This window comes from Petaurus breviceps, unplaced genomic scaffold (genome assembly GCF_028583685.1).
Source record: "Petaurus breviceps papuanus isolate PSGF00001 unplaced genomic scaffold, PetGlider_PUasm1.0 76, whole genome shotgun sequence".
NCBI lineage: Eukaryota > Metazoa > Chordata > Mammalia > Diprotodontia > Petauridae > Petaurus > Petaurus breviceps.
This window is the reverse complement of record NW_027186473.1, coordinates 61,209,396-61,234,780: the sequence shown is the minus strand read 5'-3', so window position 1 is coordinate 61,234,780 and position 25,385 is coordinate 61,209,396. Positions and strand designations below refer to the sequence as shown.

Genomic DNA, 25,385 nt, shown 5'->3' with positions numbered 1-25,385 from the left:
ACTGCTACTGGTGATCCACTCTCCTGAAGTCCGCTACAGCTGTTGCTGGTCAGGGCCAACCTGGGGCTAAAACTGAAGGCTCATGCAGGACTGGGAGGGGCTCCCAGTGTGCTGCAATGAACCCTTCTGACCGCTTGCCAGGCTGCCTTCAGCGGGAAATTTGTTTCTCTCTGTTACATTTGGGTTCTGTAGCTCTAAAATTTCTTTAGAGTCATATTTTATAGGTATTTCAGGTGGTTATGCAGGGAACTCAGGGAGTTTTCCTGCTTCTATGCTGCCATCTTGGCTTCCACCCCTGGCATCCATTTTAAAGGAATAAGACAACACAACTACAGAATACTGATATTCTCTCTACTCTGCAGAACACAACAGTGTTCCTTTTCCTCTTATAAGAGTTTTAACCTAATTACCTCCCATTCTTTCATTTGTTCATTCACCTAATAGTAATTGGGCACCACTATGCATGTGGAAGTTGGTGTCTGGCTGCCAGTTTTTCTTTAAATTTTGCTCTTTTGCCTCCCCAAAATCTTTATCTTAGTTTGTAGGAATAGGGTTTCCTGTGGACCTATCTATAGTTAAAACTCTGAAGAAGCCTTAGTAGTTAATGATAAAGTTTATTTCTGAGTTTTATGTGTTATCTCAGAGTGTCAGTCAATTGCTTTAGGCTCTCTGATATAGCCCATCATTATGTCAACATTTCCACTTATGCGTTTCAGGGGTTGCATGAGGATAAACCAAAAGTATACTATACATGTATACCGTGTCAAACCTAGATATATGCAACATTGGTAGCCTCAGGTACAACCTAATAACTGTAACTTTGCCTATTAAATGTGACATGTTCTATCAGTTCCAATTATTCTACAAACATATTGCTTAACATTTTTAGGGGGAAAGTAGTATTTAGGGGCTTTTTCTGTATGAAAGAAAAACTTATGCATAAAATATTTTTAAAGGAAAGTAGAGAGGGGCAGCTAGGTGGTGCAGTAAATAGAGCATCGGTGCTGGAGTCAGGAGTACCTGAGTTCAAATCCGGCCTCAGACACTTAATACTTACTAGCATGTGACCTTGGGCAAATCACTTAACCCTAATTGCCCTGCCCTCCCTCCTCCAAAAAGCAAAAAAAAAAATAGAAAAGTCCTGAAGAAGTAGATCAAGGCAGGGCAGGGAAGGAGAGAAGAGTCAAGGAATAGGATGGGTTCACTGCAACAAAATGTTCCTTGTGGGTGGAAAACTCTAGAAGGGGGTGGGGTGGGGTTCACAGGCAAAGAGCTTGGGCAACCAGTTTGATAGGGCAAATCAAGCACTCAGACAAATTATAGTAACAGGATAAGATGTGGTAGAACCTGAAGAAATAAAGCAGTTTAGAGGGTCAAAAATTAACCTAAGAGCCTTTCCTATATATTCTATATGCTTTTTTTCCCATTTTCTTTTACCTTCCTTTTTCCTTCTGTCAGATTCGCAAAACAGGGAAAAGATATATAAGACAATTCTGGAAGAGTTATTTCTAGACTCAAATATCTCTTTTATGGGTAACCTTTCATTAGTAGATGTTATAACCCAAGATCTGACAAAATCCAGTCGGTGTAATTTCAAAATCTTAGGCTAATTTGATGAGATAGACATAAAAGTATATACAAAAATAAAAACAGAAATGGCCACTGCTTCTCCCTCCTCTCTTTGCTCTGTTTACCTCTCTCCTCCCCTAGCCTTCTGCTGGCTTATAAGTATTCTTTTAGATAATGACTGCCATCTCACATGTTAGCTTTATGTCATCTGTAAATTTGATAACCATATCAAGTATGTCATTATTTATAAATTAAAATGTTCATCTACATAAGCAATTACCCCTACATATATACTATAGGTTTATAAGCAGTATGAAGAGAGGGCTGGTCTTAAGAGTCTCTGAGTTTCATTATTCCACAGCCTAGGGGTAAATAGTCCTAAGTAACATGCTTAATCTATGACTTCTATTTAAGAACTTGAAGAAATATTAATAATAATTAATGTGGAAATATGCTTTACATGACTATATATGTGTATGTGTATATATATAATGTGAATATGTAATTTCTATCTGATTTCTTGACTTTTCAATGATTGGAAGAGGACTAGAAGGAGCAAGAGAATACAGAACTGAAAATAAACAAAATTTTAAAGAAATAATAATAACAAAAGAAAAAAAATAAAACCACAAAATTCTCTTGTTCAATTCAGCCTCAAGTGGAAAGGGGAAGCAGTGTTACACTAGTAGAAGAATTTCTTTCCATGATATCTCTAGCAGTCCAAAAGAAAAGTTTTGATCTGTTTTTATCCCCACACCACAAGCTTCTGACAGATTTCCACCATTGCAATGTATATGTATAATTAATATGTACAATTAGTTATGTATAATTAATGTATATATTATTCTATATATCATATATAATCACATGTATAATTAATATTCATTATAAAGACAGTCTCGTCTATCAAAATTAATCATGAAACAAATAAAAATTAGAAACAGATTAAACAGTAAAATCATATAGAAAATACTTATGAGCTTCAGGAAAAGTGGGAAGAGAGAGGACAGTTAAAGCTTCAATATCTTTTAATTGATCTCAAAGAGGCAATAACAGTCAACAACTTCATTTCTTTCCAGTCTTTCCCATCAGATTTTGTTTTTCATAAGCAGTGACCATGGCTGCTGGAGTCAAGCATAAAATACCTAGACACTATAGTCCAAACTCCCATCACAAAACACCTGCTAGGGTCTTTATCTTTCTCTCCCTAATCATCATTGTACCACTGTCAGAGTTGTTGTGAGGATAAAATGAGATAATATATATGAGTTTTGGAAGTTGTAAAGCACTATGCAAATGATACCTATAATTATTATACACACATATGTATATCAAAATATTCATGCTAGCAAGCATGGCAGCAAAAAAATGGCAGTAATACCTAATAAATGCAAGATAGCTGAATAAATCATGGCCTATGAATATGTAACCTTGACTAGCTAGGGACATTTTGCATGTTGCTTCCTGGATATGATTTCAGATGGGAGGAAAGAAATTCACTTAGTGCCTGCATGAATGGCAGAGTTGAGTTTGGAGAAGAGAGGTATTTTTCAACTTTTTCTGTTTCTAGAGAGGACATGTATGGTTATAAACTTTCTGTGGAACTGACTGCTGCAGCAGGGTGGGGGAAGAGAAACAGAGACAGACAGATAAATAGACTTTGGAAGGCAAACGTAGAGGAATTCAGCTCCTCAACATGTCCCTTATTTCCAGAAATTTCCTCTTGGATGAGAGTAGGGTCTCTCTTCCTCTCCTTTTCCCCATCCCTACCCTTCCCATGATACACATCTTATTCTTAGTGTGTCAGTTCATTCACTCTGATTTTTTGGCACATTTTTATCTGTATAACTTATGTAACTTCTTTGATTTTTGTTTTCTGTTTGGGTAAATAACTTACTATTCACTATTTTAAAATTCAATTAATGAAAACCCACCTTTTCTCCCTCCTACTTTTCTCCCTAATCGAAAAATAAAATCCTTGTAACAAATATGTAAAGGGCAGCTAAGTAGTGCAGTATATAGAACACTGGGCTTGGAATTAGGAAGACTCATCTACATGAGTTCAAATCTGGCCTCAGACACTTACTAGCTATGTGACCCTGGGTAAGTCACTTAACCCTGTTCACCTCAGTTTCCTCACCTATAAAATGAGTTAGAGAAGGAAATGGCAAAACATTCTAGTATCTTTGCTAAGAAAACCCCAAAATGGTTTCATGGAGAGTCAGACAAAACTGAAATGACTCAATAACAATAACAAATATGTAGAGTCAAGTCCAATTTTGGCTATATACCCCAAAGTCTCAGTCTGCACTCTGAGTCTTTAATTTTTCTGTCAGAAAGTAGGAAGAATGTTTCCTTATGAGTCTTCTGGAACATGATTAGTTGTAGTCATTGTATTGATCAAAATTCTTAAGTCTTTCAAAGCTGTTCATCTCTACAATATTGTTATTCTATAAAGTGTTCTCTTGGTTCTCTTCACCTCTGCAAAATTTTTCCTATATCTCTTCATGTAGTCATATGATTTTTGTTTTATTTTACTATTAATGTGTTCAATTATATTTTTAGTTATTTTGCATTCCTAGTATAAGTCCAACCTATTTGTAATGAGTTATCTTTGTGATATGTTGCTAAAGTTGCCTTGCTAAGATTTGATTTAAAAAATTTTACATTGATATTCATTAGGGACATCAGTCTATAGTTTTTTTTTCTGTTTTGACTCTCTTACTTTATATAATAAGACCATATTTGTATCATATTATAAAATAAGTACATTTTTGTTGGTCCTTTTCTTTCCTCTTTTTAAAAGAACTTTTGTAATATTGGGATTCATTTCTCTTCATATGTTTTATAAACTGTTCTTGTAAATCCATCTAGTCCCAGGGTTGCTATTGACTGTGATAATCTTTTGTGTAACTAACATTTGATGGGAAAGAATCAAGCTCATAGATGTAAGCTTGGTGTCTTCATTTCTCAGCAGGTTGTACTTTGGATGTCTCTGCCATGTCTTAGAAACCTCTTAATCCTTGAGAATCACTTGAGCCCTGAATTCACAGCTTAGAATTACCCTTCTGCCCCTGTTGCCCCTCCCTCTATTTTGATGGCTCTTCTTTAGAATCTCCATTAAGGAAGGTGCTCAGCTTTATCTCCCTCCTTTTGATTCCCTTTATGTTTTGTCTTTCTCCATTAGAAGTTAAGCTCCCTAAGATTATATACATACATGTATATTGTATGCATATGTATATACACATCACACATATGTATGTATTATATATAATATATAATACATATATATTATACACACATATGTGTGTGTATATATATATATATATATACACAGACATATGCTGTATTTGTATTCTTGGAACTTCCATAGTGACTGGTATTATTCACACTTAATAAATATTTATTGAGTAACTGACTCACTATCTCTTCACAGTGATGTGGAAAGTAGCTTGAACCTTAAAAAAAATCTATTCCCCTATTCCATTAATATTTTAGGAGAGCAGATAGGTATAAACTTCTGTACCACCCCCTACTCCCCTCTCCCATAGGAAAACTAAGTAGCCTGCCTTATGACTCCCTTTCAAGAAAGAATAAAAAAATCTCCCTTGGAGAGCAAGATTCCAGAGATGTCTATCAATACTTTCCATGGCCAGTAGTTAGATGACCCATGTGGACATGCTTCATGGGGAAGCACACTTTTACAAATACATTGGAATAGTATTGTGCTGCAAGAATGACAAATATTGGAAATCCAGTGAAACATAGGGGGACTTTTATAAAGTTACACATACTGAAGAAAGCAGGATCATAGGAACAACCCACGTGTCTTATTGTAAAGCTTTATAGCAGATTAGGCATAATATAAATGACAAAATTAAACAGTCAGATTAGGGTAGATTGTAATGAATAATCTTAGCCCCACAGACCCAATAAGGAAACGTCCTCTTTTTGATAGAAGGGTGGTGACTAGAGGCAAAACTGGACATACACTGCCAGGATATAGTTACTATGTCAATTGGTTTTGTTTAAATATTTTTATTTTGTTACAAGGAAGTTTTCAGTGGTGGTTGGGAGAGGTAGGGAGTGAGGATAGGAATGTTAAGGGAAATAAGAGTACTGTAAAAATGAAAGTCTTTTGTTTAGTTTTTAAATCCAGAGTTCCAGAACTGTTCACACACACATAGCCAGTTTACTGTTCAAATATTATGACGCTATATTCAAACTGTCACTTGTTCCTCTTTTGAATCTGAATAAGGTTGATATCTTTTCTCCCCATTCCCCCTCTCCTACTTCCCCAGCCTCAGATCCAATAGATCAAGAATAAGGCATAGATGTTCCTGTAATCCAGGGATTATTAGTCATGGAAGAGTTTTATCTCACAACTGTTGTTGTTTTTTCCAGTCAAGGTGGAGTGACCCTTTTATTGGGGTTTTTTTTTGTTGTTGTTGTTATTTTGCCCTGGGTACTTCTAAAGCATTTTCTTCTTCAGCCTGGTCAGAGAATCAATGCAATTCAAGAGCATGGAAATGCTTGGGACCAAACTGATCACACTTTCCTCAAGTTACTGTTGGTGGTGAGCAGGGAGGGTAAGACTGCTCTCTGAAAATGTCCTGCCAATGGGGTAGTATAATCTGATTCTAAAGGGAAATTCTGTCACATGACCCTTTGACTACTTTCCTGACTTTGTAGGAAATTGGAAAAGCTGGTTCAGCAAACTCAATATCAAATAAAATGTGTGGATTATGTGGAACTGATCTTCCAGGTCTTAGCATCATTGGAAACACAGGAGAACCATGACTTCTAAAGTATGGTTCTCTCAATTTTCTCTCACAGTAGTCTACAAAGGTTTAGTTTCTTAAGTTTCTGGTCCTGATTATGGAGGCTGGTTCTCATTTGTCTCTGTGATCACTGGCCTCTTTTAGCTTTGCAATGGGCTTTACTCAAACTCTAGACATAGAATAGCTGTCTTCCTGGTGGTTCCAGGTTAAAAGAAAGGAAAAAAAATCCACTAACTTTATTATGTTTTGAGGATGAAGGCAGATAGGAGTATAGTTTTCAGCTGGCAAGTACTTTACTGAAGAAGCCTATAATTTCCCTTCCCATTGAGCCTTTAGTGGCTAAGTATATTACAGTATAAATATGCCTTCTCCTCACTGAACTAGACTAGTTATACTGATGTCTGTTGTCTTCCTCCCTCCCCCTGCACCCCAAAATATTTTATTTTTAATTCACAGAACAAAACAAGCATTTTCATAACACAGGACAATAAAAAAGATGATTGTTCATGAAACTGCAAATCTACCATGTACAACTTGCTATGCCTTCCAAATATACAACAGTTAACATGTAGATTTCTTTTTTTTTCTTTCCTTTATCCTGCCCCCCTCAAGATGGCTACCATTAGACATAAGGTATATGTATGTGTATGAGTGTGTGTATACATATAGATTACATTTACATATGCACATATACATAAAATTATTCTATACATACTTCTATTTATCAGTTCTTTCTCTGGACACAGATAGCATATTTCTTCATATGTCCTTTTTTAATTTGTGTGTTTATAATAGTCAAAATGATTTATTTGCTCAAAGTCATTCCTAAAACAATATAGTGGTTACTGTTTACAGTGTTCTCCTGGTTCTTCTCATTTGCTCTTCCATCCTTTCAGGTCTTTCTATGCCTTCTTTAGGAATAAAAAATGGGAAGGGATTGAGGGAAGAAATCGATAAAGCCTTAGAATTTCTATTGCCAGTCCAGACTTGAGAATTTAATAATTAAAATGATTATACTCCCTCAGTTTTGTCCACACCTATGTTTGTTGGATGGATAAATGAGTATAAAATATTGAAAATTTTGTCTTACCGATATCACCATACTATTTGTTTGATTGGAATGATACACCCCCAGGACCACTGTAACACAAATGTGATACCCATAACAGCTACTATGAATATGCACACATATTTCCAGGATAGATTTATAAAATACAATAAACTCTTCTTCCTCAAAGGCAAAACCAAAATATTTATTTGGAACATCATTAGGATACCAGGAGGTGAGATTTAACAGGGTACTCATCACTAATCCAAGGAGTGCAAACATCATAAGCCTTCTTTCTGTCAGGCCTCCCCACAAAAGCATGTTCCCCTAGACAATTCCTCCCTCTGCCCACTCACAGCTTTCTTCTCTGCCTGCTCTCACTCTCTGCTTGTGTGGTTCTCTCTCTCTCTCTCTGTCTCTCTGTCTCTCTCTCTCTCTCTGTCTCTCTGTCTCTCTGTCTCTCTCTCTCTCTGTCTCTCTCTCTCTCTCTCTCTCTCTCTCTCTCTCTCTCTCTCTCTCTCCCTCCAAATTGGACAAGCTCCTTCCATACTGAGCTCCATGTGACCCAGGCTCCATGTGTTAAGCCTATTAATGGGTGTTTCTATAAACATCACAACCACCCATAGTTGAAGATGTTGATGCCATTCCTTGATTACTGAATCTAATCAGAGAAGTCTTAATCGTCCTTACCAGAGAAGAAGAAGAAAGCCCCAGAGTCAGTCATCAAGCGTTCATTCGGTGCTAACTCACTCTGGGGATGTAAAGAAAGGCAAAAGCACGAGCTCGCGCTCTAAAGTGGGGGACACAGGTGAGATACGGCATGGATGGAGAGTCATCTCGGAGGGAAGGCACTATCAGCCAGGGGGCAGAAACATGAGCAAAGGGTAGGATTGGAGGTGAGTCTCAAAGACAAACAAGCTAGGAGACAGAGGTCCTGGGGAGGTATTATAGGCTTGAGCACAGCCAGTGAAAAGGCATGGAGTTGGGACATGGCTTGTGATGTATTAGACACAGCAACCAGGCCAGTGCAACTGAATTATAGAGAATCTGGGGGAGAGTCAAGCATAAGGAGATTAAAAAGGTAGGCAGGAAAGGGTAAAGTTGTAAAAGGCTTAAATGCCAAACAAATGTTTTTATATTGATTAAAAATTTATATTGAAAATTATATTGATCTGGTAATAACAGAAAGTCCTTGGGGTGTGTTGCATAGGAGAGTAATATTGTTAGACCTGCACTTCATGGAAATCTCTTTGGTAGCTGGGTAGAGAATGGATAGGAGTAGGGAGAGAATTTCCTCACAAGATGGGGCTAATGTTAGCTCAAAAGCCAGAGATACTGGTGGGAAGGTGTGGTCTGGTGTCGTTGCTGATTTCTTTAGGGTAATGAGTGGTGGGTTATTTCAAGATTTAAGGGATAGGCTGCGAACCTGCACAGTTTTTCAGTACTCCCAAACAAAGTCTGATCCAGGAAGGGCAAAGTGCATTTGATGCCCCCCACCCCGGTTTAGGTTTAGACCTGGGTTTAGATCTTACACGAATAGACACTTGCTGCAGTCTCTCCTTGTGAGACAGCTGGAAATCTCTGCTGGCTTAAAGCAGCAGAACTGTAGACTTTCCTTTGGTTTGAGACTCTTGCCCTGGTTATTTCTTTGGGTTAAATGCTAGAAATGAGACCCTGCTCTTAACCTGGGTCTGAGCACCACTGCAGCTGCTGGAATGTCACACTGTGCATAGGGTCTCCTCAGTTTGCTCTGGATCTGTAACCCAGAACTGGGCAGTGGGTAACAAAACTGCTAATTCACACCTGTCATTGTCACAGTGCCTCAGTGTAGATCTGGGGGTGGCCTGGTCTGGATCTGGACCTTTTACCCTGGCACCCAGTCTCCCCCAGGTACTAGGAATTCTTAGCATGCACTATGTTCTTAGCCAGACCCAGGGTCCACATACCTCCTTGTTTGACTCCCTGTGCTGAGCTGGGTTGGATAAAGGACTCACTGTGGCTTTTTTCTGGATTTTCCTGATCAGGATTTGGTCTGTGCATTTTCTAGATCTGTTTGAAAGAGTGTGGAAAAGAGCTCACCACATTGCCTTCTACCGCTCTGCCATCTTCGCTCCTCCCTCTAGATTAGATCATTTCTAGAGCCTCTCCCAATTACAAAATCTTTTTGCTTGGAAATAAAGACTTTAAAGAATTTCATTTATTTTTCAGCACTTTAGATTTCATAGATACATAGCATTTTCCTGGGACCCTGTTTCACCAGCTAAATTGGCCTGATCCTTGATGCTTTATCATATTATTATAAAACTATGTTACATATTCTTTAGGAGGGAGACAGAGAGACACAGAAAAAAGAACCCAGGACAGAATTTTAGGGTCCTGTTTCTATAACTTTCAGTGACTACTAAACATTTGTAGTAGAAAGAACATGGGATTTAGTCAGACTTCCAATGTGACTGCTAATAAGTTTCTTAACCCCAGGGGGCTTCAGTTTTGCTATCTATAAAATGAGAATGTTTATAAAAACTGGAAGATGTACTAACAATGAAAAGTTTTCATTGACAGTCAATCATCACATTTCATTTGGGACATTACTCTTTAATACTTCATGAATCTGGGATTTCATCAATGTGGGTACTAACATTAGTAGCGATCACAAGACCTCTAGCCCTTTGAGCAGCATTCATCCAAGCCCTTCCTTCAGGTCTCCTCAGAGGGTTCATTTAATGTGCAAGGGGGGGAGGAGATTTCTGTCTATAGTTCTCTTGGCATATTGTGAATATCAGTGGAGCATGACAGCTGCACATCACTTATCCTTTGCTCGTGCTACATGACTAGCTTACCAATAGAATTATTTCTGCTTTCTGAAAACTAGTCTAGCTAACAATAGACTGGTCACTAGTGATGAATTCTTTGGCCATGGTAACCCATAAAACATCTTCCCTCACTTTCAAAAGATGTGCTGCTTTTACTGCTGTTGTTGTTTTAAGGAATAATTTTGATGGCTTGAATAAAAGAATAAAGAAAAGTACAGGAAGAGAGAGATTATATAGATGTTCAATTTAGGAAAAGAAGGATTACTGTGAGTCAGTCTAAGCTTTTTATTAAGGGATATCTTTATCCCAGATAGGAGAAAAATTGGCAATGTTGCAGTGAACTGCTGTTATAAAAATAAATGTTTGACATCTGGATTCAATCTATGCAAGGAAAACATCATGTTATACTCAGGAACTGACGAAAGATAGTTTTAAGAGAAATATTCTTATTAGGAAAACTATCATAATAAAATACAAAACTCTTCTTTAATACGTTTCTATAAAATGACTGAAATAGAATCTGATTGGACAAGTTCATTGTTTCTAACTGTTCCAATTTACCAATGTTTAAACATTCATCCCACCTTGTTGCATGTCTTTGCAGTAATTAATTATATTGAATTGTTATGCTTGTCACCAAATGTGTTTCCTCAGATGGGTTCAAATGGTCTTTTTCTGCTATTTGTACTTCTAAATATAAAGGTGACATCTTTGAAAACACTCATTTCATTCTTGATTTATTTTACCTTCATCAATATATTTTATAGGCACACATAGAACTTTCTGACCTAATATAAAATAATAGATAAAAAGAACACTTTATTTGTGTTTGGGGGATAATAATAGCACCTGTCTCAGTTGTCATGAGGATCAAATGGGATAATATTTGTTTTTTAAAAAAGTGCTTCACCCGGTATCTGGCACATAATAAGTACTATATGAATGCTTTTTTCTCTTTTTTTTTTCCTTTTAGAATTTTAGTATTCCTAGAGACCCTGAGTAGTCATATGGGTGTATGTATATGTATAATCCTGTTCATTGATAAAGCAAATCATCCTTTTAACTCTCAGAATGACTAAATCAATAATATGCTTGAAATAAATCGAGGCTAATTGGCTGGTTGGGATTTTGGTAGTATAAATATTAAGAAAGCTGGGGACTTTTTTTAAGTGTTCAGATATGGTTAATACATATGAGTATGGCATCCTCCTGTCAGAGAAAAACTGTTCTAGTTTTAAAAACCATAACAAATAATTCGTATGCAATGCTGTCTTTCAAGTAAAGCTTAAGTATTAAATGACTGGCAGAATGGGTGAGAAGGAAATGAACAATGGAGTAGTTACACAAAGGTCTAAAGCCTGGGTTGTAAAACCTTTGCTGCCACCTTGTGGGATGTAAGTATCCCATCATGAAGTTTTAAAGGAAAATCTAGGGGTTTACAGAAGGGGAGGGGAATGAGCATTTATTAAGCACTTACCATGTGCTAGATATTGTACTAAACACTTTACAAATATCTCATTTGATACTCACAAATCTGTGAGGTTGGTACTATTATCATCCCCATTTTACAGTTGAGGAAACTGAGGCACTCAGAGGTTAAGTGACTTACCCAGGATCACACAACCAGTGTCTAAAACTAAATTTGAACTCAGGTCAATCTGACTACTGTGCCACCTAAAAGTCTGGGGAGGGGGGAAACTTCTCTAAAGACAATTGATTTCATCATCAATAGATTAGACCAAATTTAAAAGAGTAATCAGGTTTTAACATGAATGAAAAAAAAAACATTTATTAAAGTGTTTACTACGTCAGGTACTGTCCTGACCACTAGGTAGGCAAATACAAAACACAGCTCCTAATTATCCTCAAAGTTATAATGGGGGAGACAACAAATATATGGGAGTGATGGTCAAGGAAGGTAGTAGCTGGAGAATCACAGAGACAGTGATTTAATCCATAAGGCAGTTAGTTGACATGCCCTTTACAGGAAGGATGGTAGTATGATCATATTGATTTAATTATTGTTGATTACTGAGCCCAGAACAAGATGGGAGGTGGGGAGGGAGCTGGATAATGTGGAAAGCTGTTTTATTTTTATCAACAATTATTGCTTGTCTTTCCATAGGTCAATCACCCACTGTTAGCTTTTCTCCATGAATCACATCACAAAGGCCTGGTCTACAAGAAAAAAAAAATTACTATTAGCCAGTGCCTGCATGCAATTTAACAATGCCAAAATTTCAATTCACAGGAAGGTACAAATGACTTATATAATCCTTTCCTGAAAAGAGGTTTTAGACAGATAGTTAAAGGTAACATTAGTGGGTCAAATGAATTCCAAGCCTCAAAATTGGTATTTTTAAAGGATCTCACACTTTTCAAAACATTCCCTATATAAAATCTCTGATCCTAACGATAAATGTGGGACAAGAAGAACAATATTACTATCTAATTTAACAAATCAATCAATGAGCATTTTACTAAGCAATTCTTGGCACTGTAGTAGGCACTCAGATACAAATTTTAAGAAGAAAGTCTCTACCCTCAAAGAGTTTACTTTCTACAAAGGGGAATATATGTTTAAAAATAGATACTAACTATATAAACAGATAAAACATATAAACAAAATAACAATAATTAGGGAATGAAGAAGGCACAGTGGATACAGTTCTGGGCCTAGAATCAGGAAGATCTGAGTTTAAATCTGGCCTCAGACAGTAACTGTGTACCCCTGGGCAAGTCACTTAACCTCTGACTACCTCAGTTTCTGAATCTGTAAAATGTACTGGAGAAGGAAATGGCAAACTACTCCAATATCTTTGCCAAGAAAACCCCAAATGGGATCATGAAGAGTTTGACATGACTGAACAGTAAGAAGAAATCAGGGAAATTAGTGGAACTGGAGCCCCTGGGTGGAATTGGGTACACAAAAACAATAAGTCTGTTTAATACCATGCACAGAAGCTTTCCAGAAGAACTGCTACTGTGAACAGCTTTTTAAAGATTCTGATTACTCAGTATAGTGAACACTCTATTTATTCCATAACAAAAGCAAAACATACATGGAAAATCAAGGTACAGCATAATTCAAAATACAGCATTCACCAAGTTATCACAGAAAATCATAATATAATATTCACAACATAGTCTCAAAGTAAAATAGTCACTCTTAAGTTAACTCAATCAGTCACTTATCAGTAGTATCAAAGTTCACAAAGTCTTTCACCCTTGGGGCAAAGTCTTGATTAACTCAATTAGTCACTTATCAGTAGTTTCAAAGTACAATAGTCAAAGTACTCAAAGTATCAAATTAAAGCAAATCAAAGTAAAAAATCAGTCACTTATTCAGCAAAGTCTTACTAAGTATCATACACAAAATCCTCTACCCCTTAGGTCACTAATAAACTGTAATTCCATAATTACTCAGTACCCAAGGAAAGGTCTTTTCATCTTGACTTGGGGCCTGTTCTCAGATTCCCTGAATCCCCTTCCATGGTCCCAGATTCTACTTGGATTCACCAGACTGTCACCTGGGTATAGTGGCAGACAGCTCCCAGTTCCTTGTCCAGCTCTCTGGGCAGGGCCTGCTCCACACTGAACTTCACAGGGTCTGGTCCATGTCAGCTCCTTCACCATTTCTGCTCCAGGGAATTCAAGGCTCAACCAAGCCACAAACAAAGTCTCAGCATCCCAGTCACCTGGGCTCCTGGCTCCTGGGCTCCAGATTCTGGGCTCCTGGCTCCAGGCTCTGGGATCCTGTTCAGAAGAAGCTCCACCACCACCACAAGTTCTCAGGACTCAGTTCTCCATTTTTCTGTAGCTGTTCTGCCACCAGATCCTGGTCTCAAGGAAATTCTGACTGTGCCTCTCTGGGGCTTTTCTTATATACACAGTATTACCTACTTTTTTCGATCAACTCCTTCCTGTTACGTCAGCTAACAGGAGATAGGAGTTCATACTTCTGTTCCCCCAATCAGTGGCTTGATCAGTTAAGTGTTAAGTACCTGCTACTCTTGCCAACACAAAAGGGATCTTCAAACTCAAAATTACATTACCATTACAGTCTGGTGGATCCAACAGCACCAGAGATTGGAGGGAAAAGAAAGCAGGGAGTCTGGATTTGGGAAATGGTCCTGATTCATGATAGATGAGCCAAGGGGAAGACTTGAGGGACTGATGACTAGATGATATTGGAAATCCCTGATGATGGGAAAAGGGGTTTGTGGATATTACTGCTTGTTACTCTGAGCAAATCAGGGGGTTTGAGTTGGATGGGGAAGCTTCAGGAATTATAATAATATAAGAAAATACATACAAATTTACTGTATTTTAATCCCACTTTAGCCACTGGGTGGCAGTAGGCAAATCCCTTTACCTCACTTTACCATCTTTTCCCTTAATTATTTCACAATACCTTAATTATTTCATACATAAGGAAACTGAGAAACTTGCCCCAGTATTTGTGTGGAATCAAGAGAGCTAGGTTTGAGATTAGGTTCTATCACTTACTATGTATTTGAGTTTGAGAAGTCATGTCACCTCTATGGATCTGTTTTCTCAAATAGGAAATAAATTGGAAAAATTGAGATCTAAAACACTTTTCAGCTTCAGGATTGTTTGGCAGAATGCAAAGAACCAGGGTGCTGAAGGGATTGGAGGGCATGCTAATTTTGATAACAATTGGGATTATTTAGCCCAGAGATGAGATTTACAGGGTACTTTATAGCAGCCTTATAGACCCAGTATTCCAGGGTCACAAGGTCACATGGAAAAGGGATGAGGTTTGTTTTGTTTGTCTGAAAAGGAGAGAATTAGGAGCACATGGGAGCAGCAAAGAGGGAGACAGATTTGATATAAGGGGGGAAAATATAACTATCTGAAAATGGATTTGGCTTTCCAGGGAGGTAGTGTTTTCTGTCTTTATAAACAAACAACACCCCCCAATCTCATTCCCCACCCCCAAAAAAAAAGCCTGAGGAAGTGGTGCAGTGAATTTGATGGTAGAGCCCTGGTTTTGGGAGTCCAGTAAAATCCAGTTCAAATCCAACCTCAGACATTTGCCCCATGTATATAACCTTTCCTGCCTCAGTTTCCTCACCTGTGAAATGGGGAAAATAATAGCACCTATCTTCCTGGGCTACTGAGAGGAAAAAAGGCAATGATTATATTTGGAAAACATTTTGCAAACCGTAAAGCACTACATAAATATTAATCGTCATCATCATCATCATCATCATCATCATCATGCTGTAGAATAGATTCTTGCTTAAATCTATTCTTATAATGATGTAGAAGAGATTCTTGCTTCCACCTATTATTATTAAAATGAATAAGTTCTTGCTATCATCCTATGATGATGATGTAGAATAGATGCTTGCAGTGTGCTGCTGCAGTAGAATAGATTCTTGCTACCGGCCTTGTCGGACCAGATACTCTGAGATTCTGCATAGGAGACCCGCCTTCGGGCATGGGGCATGGTTGGTTTCTCCTCTTAGTTCTGCCCCGTCTGGCTGCGTGATCTTGGATGAGTCACTTCCCCACTCCTGGCCTCCGTTTCCCCCGGGGTATGTAACACCTGAGATGGCTGAACTCGCAGACCTGCATGTTTCTTCCTTCTAACATTCTGGAACTTTAGACGCTCGTCCTATCAGACTGCGACACAACTTCCTGGCGTTCTCACCCCAACAACCCACCGAAGTCCTCCACCTTCCCGTCGCCTCCTCCTCCAGACTCCTAACTGGAGGCCACCTGACAGATTTAGCACCGCCCCTCCTCCCTCCTCCTCCTCGCCTCTCTCTCTCCCTCCACCCTTCCCAAACGAGGCAAGGAGGCGGGGCTGGCGTCTCCAAGACGACAGACTCTGAACTAGGAAGTCAAAAGGAGGCAGAGGATGATTCCCTCCCTGCCAGGACCAGCTACCGTGACGTCACTTCCCACGTCCACCCCATTTCCCTGGCAACGACCCGGGGTGAGAAAGACCTGGTGGGCGGGAGTATGGGGGAAATGGGATGAGCTGGAGGCCGGTGGTTGTGCGTTCACTTCCTCCGCCAGGGCCCCGTTGCTGGAGCAACTGGCTAGCTCCCGCCCCCTCTCCCGCCTCCACACTGCAGGGAGAACCCAGTCCAGCCTTGGCCTCAAGATCAAGGCCAGCGTTGTCCAAGGCCGTGGGGAGAGGAGACGACCTTCCTCAGTCCCTCACACGACTCTGGGCCTCACCCACCCACCACTCCCGGACTTCAGTCAGACCTGGGAGCCACCACGGGAATGGGTACGCGGCCCAGGACCCCGGCTTTGCGGAATCCCTGGGGCGGAGGGGACGGCCCCCCGCGTGCCCGAGGCGCCTGGGGTCGGGGCCTGCGGCCGCCAGGGGCTTCGAGGAGGGCGGCACGAGCTGTGAGGGTGCCCGCAGAAGCCTTGGGGCAGGTGGAGGGGCAATGCCCGTGCTCCTTGCACAGCGCCCCCGGGGCCGGCGGATATATATGTCACGGGCTCCGCAAGCCTTAAAGTGCCCAGTAACCGTGAGCTCCTGGGGGGTCGGGGTCGGGGTGGGGGGCTAGCCTCTGGAGCACGGGATCTCTAGAGCAAATACCCCAGGACGGACACGCTGGGCAGGCCACTGAGCTTCGGAGTGCCTCAGTTGCCTCCTTTGCAAAATATAAGCATTCTCATCTCATGGGGTTTGTCCTGAGGCTCTGGGAGCATCATAAAAATGTGCGGCTCTCCTTCCTGGGCCTGTGACTTCCCGACCAGAAGGAGCTCCAATTGCCAGTGCTTGTTAGCGCTAATTGCCTGGGGCACTGCGCTTCTAGGCCCTCCCTCCCCCACCCCCCAGAGTGTGGGGCGGGGGGGGGGGGGGGGGGGGGGGGGGCCGGGTGTTCTCCCGCCGGGGGGGGGGGGCGCGCCCGGCGGCGGGCCCCGCCCCTCCCCTCTTTTTTTTTTCCTTCCTTTGTTTTTTTTTTTGTGTTGGCCGGCCCCCGCCGGCGAGCGGGGGGGGGGGGGGGGGGGGGGGGGAAGCAGCGTCAAAGAGTGGAAAGAGCCTGGTTTTGGAATGGGCAAACCTGAGTTGAGATCCCACCACTGCCATTACTTACTTGTTCATGTGAATTTGGTCTAGTTGGTCTCTTTATCTGCAAAATGAGGGAGTGGATTAGGCCATCATTTTAAGGCCCTTTGAGCTCTAAATCTGATTCCTATGAAATCCAGAGACAGGAAGGGGCTTGTCCAAGGTACCACAGTCAGGTAGGACAGGCCTCAAAACCACCTAGATTAAGTCTTAGATTCAGAAGGGTTTACCTTCCAGTTTTACCTTAGTGAAAGTTTACTTCGTTTACCTTGGTTCTTCGTTTACCCTCTGGTTTTTGTGAGGTTTATTTTTTAATCAGTGAGGAAACCGGTTATCAGAAAATTCAAACGACTTCAAGATCACACAAGTGATAATTATTAGAACCATGATTCAAAGTCACGTAATCTCAGAGTTTGGAGAGACCTTAACACAGTGTTCCAAGCAGTACCTGAACAAAAATTCTCTCCATATCATTACTAACAAATAGACATCCAACCTTTGATTTGAATCTACTTCCTTAGATTCCAAATGTGGCATTTTTCCCACTAAAGAGATTAATTACAACATGACAAGTTAATAGCTCACATTTATATGTGTACCTACATTACAGTCGTTTTACATTATTATATCATATGGACCTTACAACAACCCTGTGAGGTAGGTGCTTTTATTTACCCCATTTTATGAATGAGGGAACTGAATTTCAGAGAAGCTAAATGGCTTTCTGAACTCCACACAGTGTCTCTGTGAGGGATCTGAAACCATTTCTTCTTCATTTAAAATCCCTCAGGGCAGTTAACACCAGTCTGTTTCTCAACTGAGGCCTAAAACGTCAAGTGATTTCAAACTCCTAGGCATAAGATTATAGAGTCATAGATTCAGTGCCAGAAGGGAACTTAGATAGCATATAGAACAACCCCTTCCATTCACAGGTAAAGAAAGGACAGCCCCGAGAGGTGAAGTGATGTCTTAATTCTAAATCAAAGGATGATAAATGGGTTTTTTGACACTGAAGGGACTTTGGAAATCATCTAGTTCAACTTTCTCATTTTATCCAAGGCAGAAATTTGGGGTCCTTTAGTAGCAGCCAGTAATAGAGATAGTAGACCCCATGAGGAGGGTGAGGGTACAATTAAGAGTTAGGCATAATGAACTTTTTTCTGGAGGTAGTGGATATGTAAGGTATTTAAGTGAAAGTTAGAAGAATGCTTGTCAGAGATGTTACATGAAGAAGTAATACATTGGAATAAAGGATAACATAGGTCCTTTACAGTTGCAACTCTATGATCATGGGATCTTGAAAGTATTCAGAGTTGGAAGGAACTTTGGAGATCTATTCCAACCACCATTTTATGTGAGGAAACTCAAGACCAGAGAGGGGGAATCACACTTGCCAGAAGTCACAGCTGGTAAATGGCAGAGCTAGAATTAGAAGCCAGGTTTTAGAATAATGGAGTTTTAAACTCTAGAAGGTATCAGAAATAATCTAGTTCAATGAGAAAAACTGTGGCCAAGATAAGTAAAATTATTAACCTGTCATAGGATTTATAACTGAAAAAGACTTTGAAGACTAGTACAGTTTCTTCATTTTGCAGAAAGAGACACTAGCTCAGAGAGCTTGAGTGACTTTCTCCAAGACAGTAGCAAAGCTAAAACTGGAATTTAGTTGTTCTGACACCAGGTCATTCCACCCTATGTTTAATGTGAAGCATGAGTAAACTTTTCTGTTAAAGGTTATTTTTCTGCCCATGTATATCTGCAGACCCCTTACACTTTAGACCTTTTGTCCAACACGTTTCATAAATGATATGAAATAGAATGGAGGATTTTAGAAAAAAAAATAATTTCTTAAAATTTTGTCTTTCAGAAGGCTTAGGAGGGAGGGATGAGGAACATTGCCTTTTGTGTTGTCCTAGAATTAAATATTTCACATAAAAACTTTTATGCCAGTCTTTTACAGTTAAGAGTATAAGGAAAGAAATACTGTTTTGCAGTTACAAGTTCTGCTGTTGGTAAAGCTCAGTGATTTTATTATTTCTTTATTCTGTTGTGGGGCATAAATTAGAAAGGGGATCGTATTAGATGTAATAGAGGAGCAAATTTTAAATCTCTTAAATGAAGTCCTTTAGTTTACTGCTTTCCAAAAGAGTTGGTTTAGAGGTTACTTTTTAAAATTCTTTTAAGCCTCTGTAAGAAGACTATAGATATATTATTAAAATACCATTTTGTTGTTTTTAAATATGTCAAAGGGAGGCAACATTACATAGTGGGTGAATGTCTGGCTTTGAAATTAGCAAGATTTGGTTTCAGTTTAGCCTCTAGCTCATACTAGTTAGGCCACCATGGGCAAATCCCTTAACTTCATGGTGTGCCAGGTAATTCGCTAAAACCTTCAAGTTACAGATTCAGTGATTGATCCACATTGGTGGAGCGGATTACCACTAGGAATTCCAGTGCTAGGATTTTCTTCCACCTATAAAATCACAGGTCCAGACCAGAAAAATAAAAAGATGGTCAAGTGTAGGTATATTCCAAATATTCAGATGAAGTTTATACCTAATGTATGCATCAATTGAACTAACAAAATGTGTCAAATTTAATTTTGCTCTTATCTCCCTATATTTTAATTCCCCAACGATAGACTGAATCAACATTCTCAATACTGGCCATTGTGTAAACTTAAAGAAGAAAAAAAATTCAACAACTATATTTAACCTGTTATAAAATCACCATGTCTGATGAATTGTGTAGCACTATTTTGGCCTATACCAAGAGTCCAAGAGTTGCCAAAAGAACTACTTTCCAGGTAAAAATAAATTCAGTTATTTTAAATTTTTATTAAATTTATATGTGAAACAATGAGAAAGGGATAATAGTAATTTGCATAGACTTTGGGGAGTGTTTCAGCACAAGGCTGTAAGTTCTGGCTGAGAGCTGGCTGAGGTTCTTTGAAGATATAAAGCTGATAAAACACTTTATGGCTTAGCAGCATCAAGGACTACTACTTCATTACCTCCTCAACATTTGCTTGTTAGGGAATGTGACAGCACTGCAGTGGTTGATTAGTTAGTTTAGGACCAGGGTGGAATGATTTGGTGTTTGTTTTTGTTTTTTGCTTTTTGGAGGGCAGGGTAATTGGGTTTAAGTGACTTCCCCAAGGTCACAGGGCTAGTAAGTGTTAAGTGTCTGAGGCCATATTTGACTCAGGTCCTCCTGACTCCAGGGCCAGTGCTCTATTCACTGCACCACTTAGCCATCCTTTGTAAATGGGACAGTTGTTATGAAAGGGGGTAAAAGAAACCTTTTAAGAGATTAAGAATTATAACTATTTATCAAAAGATAAGGGGAATTAAACTAGAGAGGAAAGTGGGTCCTAGTACACTTGTACTCTGCACATAACCCCAAACAGGAGTTTTAGGAAAGGTTTCAAGAGCCGAATGATAGCAAGGTGAGTCAAAAGGGCATAAGCAGAAATAAGAGGGAAACTGTAGCAAAGTAAGGAACTTTATATGATTGAATTGGGATTGAGATGTGTAGTAGTAGAATGTCTTGAGCTACAGATTGCTTTAGTTGAAGTTAATCATTCTTCTGTGTGGAACTCCACATATTCGAAAACAGAAAAGCTGTGTCTTGGTTTGGTTATCTTCAAGGTAGTCTGAAGTTGTGATCATGAGTGGTATTTATATGGGGGAGCATTCACAAATGAATTTTAAAATTATTTTTGTAGATATTAGTTGATGATTTTTGCTGTAATATTGCCTCCAACAATGAACCTTTAAATATTAATGAATTAAATAAAATCAGGTTTCTAAATACTTTTTTTTTACATAAAACTTAAGGATCTTTTTGTTGATATCTAGTGATTTTTAAATTTTCCCTGATGTTTTCATTGCATCTGTGGACTAAGCCTTTAAATGCACAATATCCATCAAGTCCATATCTATAACAGAGAGACAGAAACTCAAATTTCTTCTTGAGTTGTAGTTTAGAGCAGATTGGTTCTAGCTTCAAGCCCAAGCCAGTAGAAATTTATTGGAAAAGCATTTTTGTTCTAGGAACAGATTTTTTTAATGTTTTTTTTTATGTTTTATTTTTAAAACAAAATTTTTTGTGAAAAAGTATCTAGATATGAGACCTTCATTTTTGAAAGGAAACTTATTGAATTATATCATTTCAGGATGAATTACAGAAAGCAGTCTCGGCTCGTACAGCTCGACAACAAAGTGAAGATTACTCAGATGATTTTGACAGTGATGATGTTGGTATGCTATTGAAAAAAGTAGTCTAATTCCTTTCTCCCTTCTTTGCATCCAAGCTATGAGAATCTAAATTACAGACATAGAATTATGCCAATCTAATTGGGCAACATAGCCTTCTAACTAACATTTTGCTAAAGATCTACTTCTGATTTTCTTTGATGTCTTAATGATTCCTTAGATATATGTTGGGAGGGTCAAGGGGAAGAATGTAGAGAAAGATGTTTGCTTTGAGCCTGGAGGGCTAAGAGGCAGCCAGTGTTGCAATCCTCTCAAGCTGCAGGAAAATAATTTCTAAAAGGTAAATATATATTCCTACACGTAGATTGATAACCCTCAAGTCATTTGAACTAAATTTCGCACCATCAATTTTTGTAGAAAAGGTAAAAATGATCAGGTCAGTGTAATAAATACTGGCTGTAATTTTTCAAGTTTGTTTTGTTATTTATTCAAACCTGGCTTTACCCAGTAAAATTATTTGTGAGTTTAATTTTTAAGAGTTGAAAATTATTTTAAATGTATTATGGGAGATCACTATTTTTGTGATCCTGTAATATAAAGGTATCAAATTCACAACCAGTGGTTGCATGATGCCCACAACAGTCCTAAAAGCATCTGAACTAGATTAAAATGTAATTGGGAATTATTTAACAAAATAAATAAAACTAATAATAAACCATAGGTAAGATTATATTTTAAATCAAGTCAGTATATAGCTGCAAGAATCCTTGTTTACATATTAGTTACCCATTTCTATTTGAGTTTGACACTACAATAAAAATACAATAAATTGACACTGCAAAACCCTTTCATGAATTATGGAACTGCCATAAGTCAATTGAACGCAAAATTTAGCTTGCTTCAATGGTATTGATTACTATCATTTTCTAGTCAGTGTAATAAAGTCTTATTTGCTTTGGAAGCTAATGTCTTGTCACCATGGACTTTTTTGTTTTAGTTTTTTTTAATTGCTGTGTAAGCATTGAAGTGCTTTCCTTTCCTGTTTCTCAGGTTCTTTGGGAGGTTTTTCTGACACACCAGTAGATGAAAACTCAACTAATAAAAATCTTACTAATGATTTTCATGTGTCAGATGATGAAGAAAAGGATTCTCCAAAAATGACTTTTTTGAAAACGAAGATAATAAATAGCAACGTAACAAAGGATTTAGCTACTTTTCTTGTCAAAACAGAAAAAGAAGGACCAGACACTTTGGAGGAATTTGGAATTAATTCATCGAAGCCTCAAGGAAAAGATTGGGAAATTGAACAAGAAGAAATGAAAACAAAATCTACGCCTAGGCTAGTCAAATTTGTATCTTCAGGTACCTCATTTTTCATTTAGTTGCTGTTGCTAACTTAACATTTCACCTTAAAGATTTGTCATTTTGTCAGCATGAATATCCCTTCATTGATTCACATTGCAACTCCTTTATGCCTATTTATTACCTAATTGCCAATTTTCTGGAGACAGTTATACAGGGCATACGAGAAGGAGCTTGTTCTCTGGAAATCTTCAAGAGCTCAGGGTCACATTCACCCTGTGATAAAGCATTGGAGGCACCCCTCAGTGGAAGAACTAGAGCAGAGAATTAGGGCACAAAGAAGGAGCAGCAAGAAAAATAGACTATAGAGCATGAGAGAGAGAGAGAGAGAGATCATGGTCATGAAGGACCATGAGAATGTAGTGATACAAGCCAATGGAAAATTTTATTGAGGAGAGAATAGTATTATTAGTATTAGAGAGTTAGCAATACTATATATTGCATATAGTCAAGGAAAATAAAGACTTGAAAAAGGCCATTGCATTTGGTGACACTGGCTTTGAGAGGGACATTCCAATGAAGTAGAATGAGTGGTAATGAGAAAAGCTGGTTACAAGGGATTGAGAATAATTGAATGAAAAAGAAGTGGAGTCAGAAATTCTGAAAGTTTGTTAGTGCATAGAAGAATGATCCAGATCAAGAGAAGGGTTTATTTATTTAGGATAAGGGAGGCCTGGGCATATTTTTAGAGTGAGTTTAAGGAGTCACTGTAGAAGTTAAATTGAAGGTGCATGAGTGAGGGAATGAATGAAAAGCATTTAATGGGTATTTATTGTTCTGTATTCTTTGCTAGTCACTGTATAGTGTACTGGTCATACAAATTTGAAAGTGAAATTGTTCCTGAACTCTTAAGAGCTTTACCTTCTAATGGGTGACCACACCTATTGGGGAAGGGTGTTGTTGCTTGGAGAGTCACAATATGGTTAGTGGAGCAACAGGGGATTATCTGGACATACCCTTTCCGGAGTCAATATTGACATTTATTTGGTTATGGTTCCTAGAGTAAGAAGCAGAGAAGACCACAAAGAGAATGGTACTACGGCAGGAAGGAAGGCAAGAAGACTATCCAGGGGAACAGGAAGGGAAGCACAGTCTGGTTGTCTGGGCAGGCTAGATGAATAGACAAAGGGAGTTTGTGCCTACTGACAGGACAGGTTGGCCTTGATCATGTGAGCAAGAATGTGTGTGTGTGTGTGTGTGTGTGTGTGTGTGTGTGTTTCAATCATTGAAAGAAGTGGACCAGATATCAAAGGCAAAAATGTATGGGATTAACTAACTGAGAGTTTCAGATGTTGTTCTTCATAGACTTTGCCTTCTTGTTTTTATTGATACTCCGTTCTATGGTCAGTGCTCTAACGCGCGCGCGTGTGTGTATATGTGTGTGTGTGTATGTGTATGTGTGAGTGATCTCTCTCTGTTAGAATTTGAGCTCCTTGAAGGCAGAAAATGTCTCATTTTTGTATTTTACCTCCATATCCTAGAACAGTGACTGGCAAAGAACTTAATAAATGCTTTTAAATTCATCCATTCATAAATTCTGCCTTCAAAAAAGCTTTTAATCTAATTGTGGAAGTAAGACTAGACTGAGTGGAAATCAGAGTTAAATTATGTGGTGTGGACTGTGTAGTAATAGATCAGAAAAATGACAGCTCACAGAGAATGAGTCAAGGAAAACTTTATGGATGAACTCAGAACTTGGAACTGTTTTGGTCCTGACCTGTAAAATGATGGAATTGGATTAGATGGTCTTTGAGTTCCCTGCCTCTATAATGCCTTATGATCCCTGTGAGATGTATGTATTACATACACACATGCACATAGTGTAAATATATACACATAGAGAGAGAGAAATCAATTTGCAGGAAGTGCAGCCAGGTTGAAAGGGTGCTGGGCCTGGAGTCAGAAAGAGTCAGTTCAGATCTAGCTTCAGATGTTTACTAGCCACATTACTTAAATTCTGTCTTATGTCAGCTTCTTCTACTGTAAAGTTAGGATAATAGGGTTGTTGTGAAGATCAATAGAATTCAATAGAATGTTAATATTTGGAAAACACTTAGCACAGTGCATATAGTAAGCACTATATAAATGCTTGTTCCCTTCTCTTTCTCTTCCCCTATTCCATGGCAGTAAGAAAATAGATCCTGTTGGAGTAGAATATGAAGCATATTGGGGAGAATTGGAAAGTGAGTTGTATAGACATATAGGGCCAGATTGCAGAAGACCTTAAAAGTCAGTTGAGAATTTTGGTAGTCCTGATTAATATAGCATTGGCATGATGTTTTAGAAAAAATGTCTGGTGACCTTTTCTGAGTGAGGTGGTTGGGGGGCAGAGAAATGGGGTAGACAGACACATTTAGGAAACTGTTGTAGTAATCTGCGCTCTTAAGTGTTGGAAGGCCTGAACTATTTTGTTAACAATGAGAATGAAAAGCTATTAGAAAATTGGTAAGAAAATCATGAATTGAATGCATCATTTTTTTAAGAACACAAAAGAAGGTACTTACAGTTAGGATTTGAATACTAGAAGGAACT

General features: G+C 38.7%; 1 protein-coding gene and 1 long non-coding RNA gene across 9 annotated transcripts in view; one reads left to right on the top strand and one right to left on the bottom strand.

The window, feature by feature from the left end:
• LOC138174851 (uncharacterized) overlaps positions 1 to 9,593 on the bottom strand; it is a 46,785-nt gene extending 37,192 nt beyond the window's left edge. Inside the window, exon 1 of the long non-coding RNA XR_011171832.1 lies at positions 9,345 to 9,593. This is a non-coding gene — a long non-coding RNA (uncharacterized lncRNA). The remainder of the gene's footprint in view (positions 1 to 9,344) is intronic.
• A 6,493-nt stretch (positions 9,594 to 16,086) lies between these two features.
• MAP9 (microtubule associated protein 9) overlaps positions 16,087 to 25,385 on the top strand; it is a 74,300-nt gene continuing 65,001 nt past the window's right edge. For 4 of the 8 annotated variants that reach the window (XM_069105605.1, XM_069105600.1, XM_069105601.1 and 1 more), the window contains exons 1-3: positions 16,087 to 16,479; positions 21,452 to 21,536; positions 22,542 to 22,853. In XM_069105605.1, the coding sequence (XP_068961706.1) occupies positions 16,102 to 16,479; positions 21,452 to 21,536; positions 22,542 to 22,853 (775 nt within the window). In that variant the 5' untranslated portion in view covers positions 16,087 to 16,101. Of the gene's footprint in view, positions 16,480 to 19,915; positions 20,081 to 21,451; positions 21,537 to 22,541; positions 22,854 to 25,385 lie in introns of all 8 variants that reach the window. The other 4 variants (XM_069105604.1, XM_069105603.1, XM_069105606.1 and 1 more) reach the window with 3 other exon arrangements.